Here is a 13,952-nt window from a genome sequence, read left to right as displayed (position 1 = left end):
CCTTGAGTATACTGAGCGAGCTTCTGGTCATCGACGGTCTTTTGCTATGTCGTGGAGAAAAGGTTGAGTGAGCCAATCGTGAAGATAAGTCCAGTCCATCGCACTGGATAGGAGGGCTCTTCCTCGGTTTCAAAAAAGGCTGCCAACTTTGACTTTGTCTTGTCCATTGTTGTAGTGGCTAGAGGCCAGGAGAGTAGCACTCAATAGCTGGATGTCAATATGAGAACGTATGGTGGGGAAGAACATGTAATTGCAACGCTTCCCGGCGCGTCAGTCAATCAGCGCGTGGGGAGCACGCGTGACAACCCATCTACTTAGAAACCCTTTCGTCACAGGATGCTATTTTGAAAGGATTGACTTGTTTATCAAAAGTACTTGGCAGCGCAAAGTTTGACTCCAGAACTACATGCACACGCCTGTTCATGCCTGGCGCGACGGCTCAGTCTCCTCATGAGTGAGAAGTGGTACCACAGTAACGCCTTCGGAAGGCCCCAAATTTCTCCAACAAGGCCCACACAGGGGACATGGGCTCTCTCCCACCCGCAGGTCGCCTATGATAGAGTACGCAGCAGGTACCCTCGAGCACGCCCGGCACATGTCGAGCAAAGTTGGAGTGATTTGGGTGGTCAAAGGATAACCACACTTGGGATCCGCTGAATGACGAAGCCTGAAGAAAGCTTCCAGTCGGGCGGAGAGGAGAAGAGGTGAGAAAACTCTCACCTAATCTCATCTACGACAAGATAATGTTCACAATTTCCCTGGTGTAGCATCCAATAAGGTTGATTTACTCTGAGGGACAGTGTGTCTATAGTCGTGTTTGCCAGAGACGTCCCTGCTTTCTGCAAGGGAGGCCGTTTCTCCGCTGGGAGTTTATCAAGTTGTGCGATCAGGTTTCTATTTGCTTGTCAAGCATACAAACTGCTATGTGAAGATTGACGACGCACGCAGCATACTCATCTTCTTCTCTTCCATCTCCATAGGCTAACCCCTCTATACAGACGAGGCATCCTTCGTCGTGCTGTATTGAGGGCCCTGAACTTGAATCTATTGTGTCTTGGTCATACAGTAGCTTCTTGGATGGGCAGGGAACAACCTCGATAAGATCTGCCAATGTCTGCGAGGATAGGACTACGTGTTGAGAGGAGCGTGTCAGGATGCTGTGGGCCCATGACACGCAATTGTGTACTGTAACCGTTATCACAGCTGGCGGATCAGTTATTTCTTGGTCAGAGCAAGTCGAGACGTCGCCGCCTTCTGGGTCACCGACGCCTGCTGCGCCCGCCTTAGGATTATTCCCAGACCCAGCACTGGCCTTGACCCTTGTAATAGCGTTGTGGTCTGAGTTCTTCGGTGTGCGGATAAACCAGGTTGCATCCGCAGTGTACCTAAGAGTTGTGTGAGCACATAAAGGTAAAGGATATCATTTGAGAATAACATACGGCCAGCTCCGGATTTCAATAGCTTCTAGTTTCTCTTTCATGTCTGTCGCGACTGCAGGCCAAGATTGTGCATCTGGAATGACACTACGGGATCGTCTCGCACCCTTGCTTTCCGACACAATACCGGCTTGATTCTGTAATTCCGAGATGGTAGCGTCATGGGTGCGCATCAAATAGCCTGACACAGACGGGTTGTCCCATGCTGTCTCAAGGGTCGACTTAACCTCTGTTATGCTAGGATCACTGTAAGTGCAACGGGACAGAAGGGGTGGAAAGGGACCCGCCATCTATTGCACTCCTGCTCGATATCCTGCTGTTGAGACTGACTGAGACGCTGCCATGAAGAAGAAGAATTCTTGACGTCGACGTTAACCTCTGTCTTAGCTGTCTTTCGGAACTCCGAGATCGATATTGGCTCCGAAGAAGGTCCAAAAGTAGACTCAAACGTCCTCGAGATCTCAGTACTCATGGGTGTTGAGGTTGCGGTGAGGGTATAGGAACATTACTTGGAAGAGTCAATGGCCAGCATGCGATGGTCTGAGGCCTCAGACGCGCTAGATGTCGGTCGCTGCGAAAGGGCTAGAACGAGATCGTCCTCGCTGAAAACGCGTCTTCGTTCTTACAGTAAGCATTACTATTACTACGCAAGATTTCGAAGCTCGGCGCGGTCCCGTTTCTGCCAGCTTCTTGGCCAGCTTATAAAACCTGGGGACGTAGGCTCGCGTGTCAACTCAGGCAATATATTCGCCATAGGGAAATTCTCTTTCATTGTTATTCACTCATCATTATTGCTATATGTTCTGTGTGTGTATTACTAGGGCATGCGCTAGGTCAATGCCTGCATGCCCGCAACGCAGTAGGCTAACAGAGAACGGCGAGGATAATATTGTATTACTGATTTCGTAGATAACTTGATAACAATGTAAGTTTAGATATAATTGTAACATTCAAGTCATCGGATATAATAGGAGCACTTGCGTTCTTCCAATTCAACGTGCTCCACTAGCTGTGAAGTGCTCCTGCTGCAACACATTTGGATTCGGCATGCCTTCAAGTCAGCGTGGAAGTCGCCACCCTTCGATCACCAAGCCTTAACCCAGATTAAGCGTCGTGAAGATAGCGAGAAATTATGCCGGGAACACGAGAGTCCGCCCTTGAAAGGACCTCAATCGTTTCTTCCTATCAAAGAGATTCACAGATGAATAACAATCACAGATGGCGCATAAATTCTCAGACGAACCCAAAGCTGCTTTGCCATTACACGGCCTTCATCACTGAGCACATAATTGCGCTCCTCGGCAACCTCGTAGCTTGACACGGAACATCCATGCCTTTCTCTCTCGTCTGCTGCCACAGCGGCATGCACGAGGTTTCTACACCCCATATCAGTCGAACGCACAGCGCAAAGCTGCTTTCCGAACGTGAAAATCAAGCGCATAACGGGATGCAGTTCCTCAAGATTACGGAAGAGCTCGCTTTGACATGTTCCTGGATTGACCGTGGAGACAGCCACGGGCGTAGGAGAGGTGAGACGCTGGGCAAGCTCACGGAAGAACATCACTCCTAAAACTGGTTGTACTTTAGCTTGATGTCTCAAGGCGGAATAAGGAGCAGTCTTACGCTTGGTAGTCACATAACGTTCGGCCCTGTGGTGCACAAACTTCGACATGGCTGAGAGTGAAGATTGGCAACGAACTTACATCGTAAGGCAGTAACCTTTATCGTTAAGGGTTTCAAGTAGGGTTTTTTGCGGCTGCGGCTTAGGTCTCCATGCAAAGAAGTAGCCGAAGCTGTTAATGGTAGCAAGCCGTGCAGCCCTGTCAGCAGTCGCAGACGCGACGAGATGAGGCAACATTAAGATGCTCAAAAGTGCAGTGGACAGAAAGTTCACTTGTAGTCTATAGGTACCCCATGAATGAAGTGAGTTTGGACCTATGTAGCTGACGGCGCTGAATTTGTACTCACGTCACTTCCCACCCGTCGGCCGTTCTCGAGTAACCTGCAGGACAAACAGCGGCGTTTGCAACTAGTGCGTGGATTTTGTTCATGCCCTCTGACCCGAATTTGTCGGCGAATGCGCTCACAGAGGCAAAGGAGGAGAGCTCTAGTGGCAAGGCGCGTATCCTGTCATACGAGGTCTGCACGCGTAGAGCTGCACGAGACATATTAGTATCATGATTGAGAGTAGCCTTCTTGATAGATGAAAAAAGGCGGGCTCGCACGTCAAGAAAACACGCACCATTGCAAGTCTGTTCGCACTTTCGATCATCTCTGCATGTCACGAGAAGCTGTTCGGGTTGCATCCGAGCAAGATGCTTGGAAGCCTCGAAGCCGAGCCCAACATTTGAGCCGACTACGAGGAGTGTATCGTGACTGACGTCCACCGATGGGAGGGGAAGCTCTTTCCACTGCTCCCTGTAGTAATTGAGGACGCTGAACCGTGCCATGCTGAGAGACTAAGAGAGAAAGTCTGCCAGTGGTACTGCAACGAATGCATCAGAGCAAACAACAAGCCCCTGACGTGTTCCCAGGACCCGAGCTTGACATTGACAACTTCAAGTAAACATGACTTTCTCACGGACCATTTTAGCGCTAGCACTTATGTCACTCAAGGCTTCTATCCATTAAACTATCATCGCATTTGCAACAGTGCATCCTTTGGCAACCAAGAATTATCTCCTTGCCTGAAGCCAGAGCATGTCTTCGATCTCATATTGACACGTTCAGCGCTAGAACCGATCAGGCCCTCCGAAGCACTCTCGTAACTCGTTTAACATCTCGGTCTCGTGCCAGTGATAGCCTCTCCTTCTGCCTGCTTGCTTCATGGCTAAGGACACATTAGGCTTGGTTATAAGTGGCCATGCTCACTTGAAGTCCTCGAGAAGCTCCTTGACTCCGGATAAAACGTACGGACACGTCTCCGTCAATTCTTGAAATCCAGGAATGAAATATCAAGATATTCTTCGAAGCCTCAGGGTCATCTCGTGACTGTATTCGTCCGCTTGATCGAGGACTTTGTATTTGTCTGTTCGGTACCGCTCGACATGGAACAACTCCTCTGTTCGGTCAAATAGCGAATGGTGCCCGCAACATGGGATTCAACACAACCCTCGCCTCCTATACCTTGCTCTGACTTTTGGACGCGTTGAACGATTATTATGATGCTCTACACCTCTGCAACGATTTTAACCATCGCCGGTTTTGCCTCTGCTCAGATGTCAGGGTAAGACATCTCATCAAACATCTCCAGTGTGTAGCTAATCTGTACGCAGGCTTTCGTCCCAGTGCAAAGGTGCCTTGTCTCAAGTAGCTGCTTCTTCGGAGGCAGGCTGCATCAATCCCGCCGGATTGGTGCCTATTGCGACAAACCCAGGATCTACTCCGGACGCTCTAGACACTCAGTTCAATAATTGGCTTTCCGGTCTTTGCGACGTTGGGTCGTGTTCCAACCAGACCATTGCAGATATTGTCACGAACGTCACGTCTGGCTGCTCATCAGAACTCAGCACCTTTGGCATCGGAACTGGCAACGTACAGGAGGAAATTACATTTGTGCAGCAGCTGTATCCTGTGGCTAGGCAGATTAGCTGCTTGAAGGAGTGAGTTTACTGTATCATTATTCTCGCAGGCATTTGATAACAGTCGATGCAGCATTAGCACGGGAGATTATTGTGGCACCGTGATTATCACCGCCATCCCAGACACCTTGTCAGGCGGCAGCCTTACTGTGCCAACCAATGTCACATGCGGAGATTGTTCAAAGGCTGCTCTTACGATTCTTCAGCATGAGTTTCCGTCGAGGGTCGAGAGCGAGGATAGCAATAATAGCTCCCTCCACCAGGAGTGTGGGGACAGCTTCTTTAGTAAGAGTCCTCTTGCAAGCTCCCTAAACTACCTGACAAAAGTACCGTCTAGACGGACAGATGCCTTCGGACGTCCAACAAACCGCCAAGAACGGCTCTTATTCTAGCGGAAACGACGACAGCGGTGCTCTCTCTGTCAGTTTCGCCGCCGGGATGGCCTTGCTTGCCGCATTAACATCTGCTCTCGCTCTTGTTTAACTGATTCAGGTTGCAATGGAATTTTGCTTGATTGTGAACCCCTTCATGTAGTCAACGTACATAGTACCCCGTCAATTCAATGTGCGAAACACGGACTTCAGATCGCTAGTGCCCTGGAAAAAGCCAAGTCCTGCCACTGTGACTTGAGGCCGAAGTAGATTGTCTCTTAGGTCGTAGTTTTTACAGACTAAACTCAGCCATGGGCGTCAAGTTAGTCAAGGCATGCAGACCCAGTCTCATGCCCGCTGAGGGCGCCAAGTCATACTGCATATACTAAGTAGCCGCATACTGCCTTTCCATGGGATTCCACTACTCATGGGTGATGATCAAGCTGCGCTACACCGCTGTTTCGTAGGTATATTTAGCCAGCAATAACACCATAAGGCGTAGGCAACTCGCATAGCTAAGCAACATCAGTCTTATCTCTGATCTTTCGAGAGCGCACTGTGCCCGCACGGTTGGGCGACAATCAAGCAGTAGGCGCTTATTATAAACTTTTTTTATTTCTTGGTAGCAGAAGTCCGCGTGCTATCGCGGAATTTACGACGTCTTCCCTGGCTAAAATGTGAAGCATGTGGGAAATACAGGTAGTTCGACCTAGCGTTGTGTCCGAGGTGGTACTCAAGACCAGACTGCTCCATACCGCCGTGTTGTGAACCCGAGATGAGCCTACAGGACTAGCGCAGTGGAGTCCTGGTGGCGCTGTCCGAGGGATCTGAACTTAAGCTTGCACGTCTCGAAGAGTGATTGTGCCTGACGAGTGGGAGGGAGAAGCCAGGACAAGCCTCGAGCTTCTAGGCTTCTCAAAGGTGGCAAGGGACGATCTTGTTTGTTCCAAATTTCCGGTGCCTTCTAGATTCATGGAATATTCCAAGCACCCACCTGCGCTCCATGGCGCTTTGGCGGCCACTGGTCACAACACTGGTCGAAGTTGCGCGAAGCACGGTGTGGGGTAGGTACCGGAGGAGAACTTCATCCTGAAGATGTGGCGAACGCATGCCATGACTAGGGGCGCCCAAATCTGAGTCAACCTTGTTGAAGACGACCAACAAAGCTCTCAGCCAAGTTCACTTCGCTCTACCAGCTTGACTAGTCCCGAGTCGAGGATTCAGATTCTTGACAGTAAAAAGCAGACCCAATGCAGACCAGGAAAAATCATGCAGACGAGGATTCTACTGCTGCGACCGATAGTTATTCGAGGCTTGACCGGTGACTGGTGACCCAGCGACATAGCAGAAAGAGTTGAGGGGTTTTACCGTCTCGTTGTAACAAAAACGACACAGCGCCGCGGGGCATTACGCAGTCAACGGCCGTGAACAAGTTTTCCAGCGTAGCGTCCGAAGATGAGAAATCCTGAAGGGGGACATATGTCTGTGTTGGAGTTCATGGCAGAGTGAACCGAGGCAACGACAGAGATCCATTCCCCGATGTCGATGATCGATTATAAGTATGATCGATCGTCAGGAGCAAAAGAAGCCCTTCCTTTCAATTGCCGGAGCTATTTTCCCCACATCTTGGTTCATCTGGGCGCGTGCCCCGTGGACACTGGACACAACTAGGTTCGACTCCTTGGGTGTAGGACACACCATGGGACACACCAGGATATACCACGCCGAAGTCGGCGAACAGATGAATTGCATGGATAGAGAAAGGCGTCGCAAGAACCCTTGAGTCGCCAGTTAATCAGGATGTTACCCAAGCACACAGCAAGGTCCTATGAGGCCCACCCGATAGCGTCCTATGAAAGCAGCAGATGCAGGTGCCATGCGTAGTTGTCAAGCACGGAGTTAGCATCAAGACTAATTGGTGCTCGACAGAAATCATGCTTGAACTCACGAAGCTGTCAACTTTCACTGACTATGTACTGCCGGTCCGACTGTGAACGCCGGCGCGGTCAGTACGCCGCACGGTACAAATATGAATCTGCTTCGAGGGATTGGAAACGCTGGCAGTTCATGGTAATGATTAAAGAATAATCTGGCAGATTCCTATCACCATACGCATGATCGCTCACCGGTGTTTACTGTACCGTTTTGTTATGCACTTGTCGGCTACTAGTAGTCGCGTCGCGACGACTTCAGGAGTTTGTGTATCTTGCATCTGGCATTGGTAAGGTTTAGGGAGAATACTATTGGAAGTATCGCGTCAGTTCAGCCACAGCACGCTTCACCTTCTTTTGAAGTTTGAACAGGGATCTTGCGCGGCGCCCTCGTTTCGTGGCTGTTGTTTCGATGAATAGCCGCTCGCCCAAGCCGGGAAGCCTTGGTAGGTCGCGCCTTCCATTCGACGATAATCAACAGGTGACCGTGTACATTGCACCCACGGCATCTTTCCCTCGAACCCACTGTGGCGAGTGCTTCGATGTGCCTCAGAGCCTCATGGTACACGATTGAATGACTGGGGTGACCAAAGTTATGGTTAGCCTGTGCGCCCTCCAGTTTCCACCGTTCTCGAAGCGCTGCTTTCACAGCACAGAGCGTAAAACTGTACAGACTCACCTTGATTCCGCCGGATCTATGAATATGCGCATATACGCTCTACAGCAACCGCGAACACCCTCGCGCGTTTTTGTAACTGCAATCTCGGCAGCTTCAGGATCAACATCCTACTAGGAACGTCGAAGGAACAGGGTGAACTGCGGATGCCCGAGGTCCCGAGTGGTCCGACGCGCCAAAATTCGGCAGGGCTGATATTGACATGACACCGACAGCAACACTCGACTTGTGTGCACATCAACAGCGCCATATATCAATTGCCTGTGTCCTCTTGAAAAGAGCTGTGAAGGAAATCAGAACTACAGCGAATACAGCATCTGGGCAATTAAGCAGACGAGAACACGCTGAAACGCGAACGCGGCCATCGCGCTACCAGTGCGACGGGCCTCCGCCGCAACTGGCCAGGAAGTGCTAATAATAATGCCTTGATCAGTTCAAATTCACTTTACGGGAAGGTTAGCCGCGCTGATCAAAACAGATTATCCATCGCCTCAAGCTGCGGCTAACGTGGCAAAAACGCGTGTTTGTGTGCCGGTAGGAGGCGTTGGGGAAGGAAGGTTGCTGGCAGAACCATGCGCGAGAGTCAAGCAAGTTGACAGAAGCATCACAGGCTGATGTTATCGGTACAAGAAACGAGTCACCCAAGGGTGGTTCACGTTGGCAATCCACGCGAGCGACTCACCTTCCCAACATTGACAAGGGTCGACTCGCTACTAGTACTCCTGATCGCGCAGATGGCTAGTTCAGACCGGGTCATTATAGCATACAACAAACTCTATCTGAGTCTTCCTCATCTACTCTACTCGTTGAAACATCAGTACAAGGCGTAACGTAACCAAATGGCCATGAGGTAGGAGTGACAACGTGGATGAGACGTCATTCATGACATGAAGCAATATTATAGCATGTATGAGGGGGGCAAACCAACTCGGAGGCCATCTATCACCTCTGCAACGAGTCGTGCATGATGGTACACTTCAATCGTGGGTGGAGACCGATGAGTGGTGCGGTATAGGGCTGGGCTGGGAACTATTTCCGAGCAGCATAAGTTAAGGCCGATGTCCTCTTGTCTGTCCGTCCAGGGCGAAAGCAAGTGTAAGTTCGTGTGAGGGCTGGCGTCGCGAGCTAAGGCTCAACGTGGCGCCGGCGCCTCTAAAATACGCTCCGCATCACACGCATAACCCAGGGCTGTGAGCGCTGCTCAATCGGGCTTTCAGTCATGTCGAGATCGGCAGGAGCACCCAGGCCAGCGACATTAGCGAAGGAGACGTATCCCTGCAGGTCGCGGCAAGCAAGCAGGGCAGTCTGCGCATCAAATTCCTCCGTCTGCGGGCCGCCAGGGGTTGTCCGTACTCGTGCGTGCGGGTGCTTATGCATTGAGAACGAGTCGCCAATTGCCGATCTCCGTTTTGATACGGGAGACATGGACGGCAGCCGCTGTGACGGCGCGGGAGGTGATGGTGGGAGAGGGATGGTGTGCCACGGCGAACTCGGAGTGCGAAGCTGGGATGGTGATGAACTGGTTCCTGCTTGCATCGGCGCGTGTGCCCCCGCTGATGAGTACGAGCGTCCATATCGGTGTTGTGAAGGATGATTAACGGAGTACTCTTCTTTCTCAGGTACGGTGATTCCTGTCGAGTCAGATTGCATAGTCCCGCGCGAGTTTGAACGTGAATTCAAGAAGGACCGTGGACTCGAAGGTGGCGACGACTGTTGCAGAGCGTAGACAGTATGGGCATTGTCGCCATATAGGCACATGAGAGGTGCAGACAACGAGCATGGGCGGGAGATTCAAGGGGGAGCGAGGCCAGCGTGTCGGAACCAACATTTCGGTTGGGGAAAATCGTCAGGTACGCGGTAGGCCACGAGGGGAATTGCAAGGTTTTGAAGTTTAGGGCCCGAGGGGAGGCCGGTCGTGAAGGAAAATGAAAAATTTCGGACATGTCAGCTAAATGTGATATATCGTGTGAGAAGAATAAGATACTGACCTCTAAGGAATCGTGTTGAGGCTGGTGGACCGCACGGGTGAGACGAGAGTGCAGTTGAGCAGAGGCAAACGTCTTCTCGTTGTACTGGTCTTGGCCGATGTACGAAAGAGAGGTGCGCGAGTCGGGCAAAGACTGCCGAGAGCGGTGTGTTGGCCGCCGCGAAGAGGCACCAGCGGAATTCGACCGAATGAGCTGAGCGTACTCGTTCTGCTCATCATCATTGGTAGTATAAACTGTTCGTGGATTCCGAGGGGGTGGGCTTGAGGACGAGGAAGCCGAGGCAGCACTATTGCGGCGGTGACGGGATATGAGTGCGTCGAGGTTTTCACATTCGCAGTCATCGTCGTCATACAACGTCGTGGGTGCTCGTGAGCGAATTGCATCATCCTTGCGGAGTGTGTTACGGAGCAACTGCTCGGAGCGAGAGGAAGGCCGCGGGGGAGGGGCGATCCGAGCAGACTGACTTGGAGAGACTGAGGGAGAGCGCGACATGGGGAGGACAATTGTTTGGGGGGAGGGTGTGAATGGAGAGGACGGAGGGGAGGTAGCCTTTTGAAAGGTTTGGCTATGTGACGTCGAGGGAATGGGGCCGAGAGTGCGAGGGGAGGAAGACAAGGGTAATTGACGGGAGGGAGAATCGACCATAAGCTCGGAGAGTTGTTGAGTTATGTATGCGGACGAGCAGTCTGACGCATGACCACCTCGCCATGAGCACGAGGCTTGGATGAGACGAACCAGACCTGGGAGCAAACGAGCTGGCAACGTTGCCCGGTTCCTGTGCAGTGAGAGAATGGTGTTTACTACTGTCCATCCTCGATCCGCGCGTTTATTCTCCCCGTCGTGACCCCAGAATTACACATAAAGTCGAGGCCTTCTTATTGCCACCGGGCTAGACCGATCCAATAGCAATTCACGCTTTTCTCGACACCCGATCGCCTTCCCAATCCAGCCAGATCTCTTGTTTCCGTCCGTCTTCCCGAGGGGATCCTTCTTCCCTTCCCGAGCTCGATGTTTCTTCAGCATTTTTCTCGCCGACAGTTTGTGTGCAGCGCCGGGTTGGTGGTGAACGCATTCCATGATGATCAGTGGGCGGCGCGCAATGCCTGCTAAATCGAGGTCCAGCTGCGCACGCCGTTGCCTTCTGGAGTTCGCCACTTCGTCACTAATGCGTCATTACACATTGTAGCGCCCGACCTTCAAAACCTTGGAGCCTGGTTGGAATCCGAGCCAACAAATGTAATCATAACAAATATCACTCTGTCGTCATCCGCTCGCCAGCGAATTCTGTCATGATCCTGTTCCGTGTTCTCTGTTCCACCCATCGCGTGAGCATATTATGCCCCCGGTAAAATATCCAAACTGATGCCAATGGAGGGATCAATAACACTCAAAGTCGCCTTCATGAACGATACCAAACAGCCACTCAAGTGAAGCCGAGTTCGTGACACAGCGAATATAAAGGTCACATTGCTCCCATGCATGCAACTTCTTTCTAAAAATTTCCTCCCCAACCGTTTGCTCTACTTACTTTCCTTGGACAATGTGGAACCTTACTATTCTTGACTGCAACCCCTCCGAGCATTGTATCATCATTGACCCATGTTGACATTATAGCGGCAGGAGTTCTTACTGTACGTTCGTGTTTCCCGCGCGCGACCCGACCGAGCGCACCTCCCTCCTTCACGGCGCCCACCTCACCCTAATTTCATCCTCCGGTGCTGACCGGTGTTCATGGTTCATGGCTGCACGGGCGGTGCTCGGCCGTCAGCGTGCTTACTTATGCTCGTAGCGGGCTTGCGCGGCGACACAGCCGCTCAGCATATCGCCCGAGCGGCTCATTTCGGCCCACAGCGAAAGTCGCGCTGCTGCGCAGCGTCGCGCTTTGGACTGATGACCTGGCTTTTACTCTGTGATTATGGCGATGCTTGGTCAAGGCTACTTCAAGACTAAAACGAGCGGCTTGAACCAACGACGGACGAGCAGATCAGTCTATGAACTATGAACGGAGCCGCAAGGAAGCGACTCACTTCGGCGGTCAGTGTGCTGACGGTGACTCGCGCCTCGCACACTTCTTAGTTCAAGGTTATTGCTAAGCGCCGGTACATCGTCTCGGGAATCACTTGCCTGGTTTATCAGCTGCCTTCGTGATCGCAGTGAAACTTCCGAACGTAAGGCTGCTCGACGGTGGCGCACCTCGTTGATAACATGCCTCAAATCTAACATGTACTTAGCTGATTCACTGGGCAAGTGTCTCTGATCCACCCGTTAGCCTCACACAACCACTCCGCTCGGAATTTCCTATGGGAGAACCGTTCAACCTCAAACTCGCTTGACGCCGGTTCCTCGAACAGTATCGTGCTGGTTGCAACTTGACGTTCTGACCAATCCTCACAGGTCCCCACCGTCACATGTGCTGATCCGCGTCGCTCTGTTCTTCAAGGCATACTGCAGTGGCCGCTGCCAGTGCGCGAATTTCGCGTGGAAAGCGGGTGCATCTTCGACAGTTCCACGGAAGCATCTTGCTCCACAACCAACGTATTCTCAGAACCACCAACTCGATTGCCGCTCCCGACGTCCGCCGCATTTTCATGATGGGATAGTGGTGCAAGCCACCTATTCCCAGTACTAGGCGAGCCTTTGCTATCGAATTCGCTGATCAGTCGCTCGTTGCATTGTAGGAGGGAGATGTGACCGCAGCTATTGTTATTCAACTACCCTGGATTAGCTCCAACACCCCCGTAAACTGTGCCAACGGCCATAATGGCGCGACGCAGCAGTTGATCGGCTCTTTGGCCTCCCTTGCTGTGTTCGACGAAGCGAGAGTATCACACCTGCTTCCGCCTGATCATCGATCCGCCTTCGTTGATCGTACGTAGGTTTACTTCGGGTTCCGCTGGGTGATAGTGCTGGAGCGGTTACAAGCCCGTTCTACTTGACCTAAAGCAGGAGTCTGTGCATGCGCTTTTCTTCCATTTACACACGTGTTGTTTGGCTCGCACTTGAACTTGCATTTCCATCCATGATATCTATTTGCTACGTGGAACGACATCGGCGATTCATCGTGGAGGTAAAATCGCCTCGAAGTCGGCATCTCGATTGCCCATGATGCATGATGGCCATTGATTGAGATTTCCAACGCGGACCGACTGTAGCTTGCGGACCGATGCACATCAACAGTGTCTCCGGACCTTGTAAGCTGTTCCCGAGGGATGCACTCATCATACTAAATCTCGATGTTTTTTTTTGCTCCGCGAGGGGGCGAGGATGCGACACCGCCACAGGCGACGTGATCGGAAGCGGAGGCGCAACGTGCTGGAGAGCACCTTGGACCTAAGGTACACCGTGGCTGTTTGACAAGTCACCGTCCAAATAGCTGTTTGGATTTTCACTTTCGTTCCGGCCGCCCAAAGGTTTTGCTTGTACATGTGTAACCTTCGACTCCCAGCAATTTCACCAGAGCCACATGTTTTGCCCCTTAAGCGCAAACCTCCGTGGTCACAGGCGGGCCCTGATGGCCTGTTAGCTCTGGCTTACTTTGAGTTTCGCTCTTTAAACCTTTACCCAAGGCTAGTCAGTAGACCCTGGTCCTGAGCAGTCGGCGTGCCTTGAGGGGACGACCGCCCTAGCCTCATGATATCTTTCCATATGTCAATGATGAGCTGATCGCCTCATAGCAGACCAAGCCACCTACGAAGAACGGAATTCCTTGACTGAACGTAACCTTGCTCGTGTCCGAACAAATTGTGCGGCACCTCTTCCTTTACCCGCGCAGTACGCAAATCATCCAATGTGACACAGGTGGACCCCTACGGACGGCAGCACTTCGAATGCGGGGAACCATGGGTGCGGGGAAAGAGCGTGCGCCCCCGCACATCGGTCTGCGAGCCAGGACGTCACGCGCCCCTAAGTGCCTTGCTTTTTTCATTCATTTCGGGCTGGTCGGAAGATGACTTCGTGATGGTTTTGTTA

General features: G+C 51.8%; 4 protein-coding genes across 4 annotated transcripts; 1 reads left to right on the top strand and 3 right to left on the bottom strand.

Annotated features, from left to right (window-relative positions):
- Positions 1–235: 235 nt before the first annotated feature.
- CONPUDRAFT_101736 (uncharacterized protein) lies at positions 236–2,025 on the bottom strand. The gene is made up of 5 exons (XM_007768779.1): positions 1,724–2,025; positions 1,440–1,673; positions 945–1,385; positions 721–894; positions 236–667 (listed from the first exon to the last, which is right to left on the bottom strand). Exons 1-5 carry the CDS (start codon positions 1,906–1,908, stop codon positions 421–423), a joined length of 1,281 nt encoding a protein of 426 aa, XP_007766969.1. The 5' UTR covers positions 1,909–2,025; the 3' UTR covers positions 236–420.
- A 167-nt stretch (positions 2,026–2,192) lies between these two features.
- CONPUDRAFT_101734 (NAD(P)-binding protein) lies at positions 2,193–3,946 on the bottom strand. The gene is made up of 6 exons (XM_007768778.1): positions 3,679–3,946; positions 3,405–3,591; positions 3,140–3,337; positions 3,060–3,085; positions 2,680–3,008; positions 2,193–2,618 (listed from the first exon to the last, which is right to left on the bottom strand). The coding sequence occupies exons 1-6, from the start codon at positions 3,884–3,886 to the stop codon at positions 2,541–2,543; spliced, it is 1,026 nt and encodes a 341-aa protein (XP_007766968.1). The 5' UTR covers positions 3,887–3,946; the 3' UTR covers positions 2,193–2,540.
- Positions 3,947–4,700: 754 nt separating this feature from the next.
- On the top strand, positions 4,701–5,042 carry CONPUDRAFT_52592 (uncharacterized protein; the record flags this gene model as incomplete). Its single annotated transcript, XM_007768161.1, has 1 exon — positions 4,701–5,042. A coding segment is annotated over one exon (342 nt), but the record flags the coding sequence as incomplete, so codon positions are not given.
- Positions 5,043–8,731: 3,689 nt separating this feature from the next.
- Positions 8,732–10,606, bottom strand: CONPUDRAFT_164118 (uncharacterized protein). Its single transcript, XM_007768777.1, has 2 exons — positions 9,984–10,606; positions 8,732–9,705 (listed from the first exon to the last, which is right to left on the bottom strand). The coding sequence occupies exons 1-2, from the start codon at positions 10,473–10,475 to the stop codon at positions 9,148–9,150; spliced, it is 1,050 nt and encodes a 349-aa protein (XP_007766967.1). The 5' UTR covers positions 10,476–10,606; the 3' UTR covers positions 8,732–9,147.
- Between the last annotated feature and the right edge of the window lie 3,346 nt (positions 10,607–13,952).

Source organism: Coniophora puteana (assembly GCF_000271625.1).
Source record: "Coniophora puteana RWD-64-598 SS2 unplaced genomic scaffold CONPUscaffold_4, whole genome shotgun sequence".
Taxonomy (NCBI): domain Eukaryota; kingdom Fungi; phylum Basidiomycota; class Agaricomycetes; order Boletales; family Coniophoraceae; genus Coniophora; species Coniophora puteana.
The sequence above is the reverse complement of the archived record's forward strand: the minus strand, read 5'-3'. Positions and strand labels throughout refer to the sequence as shown.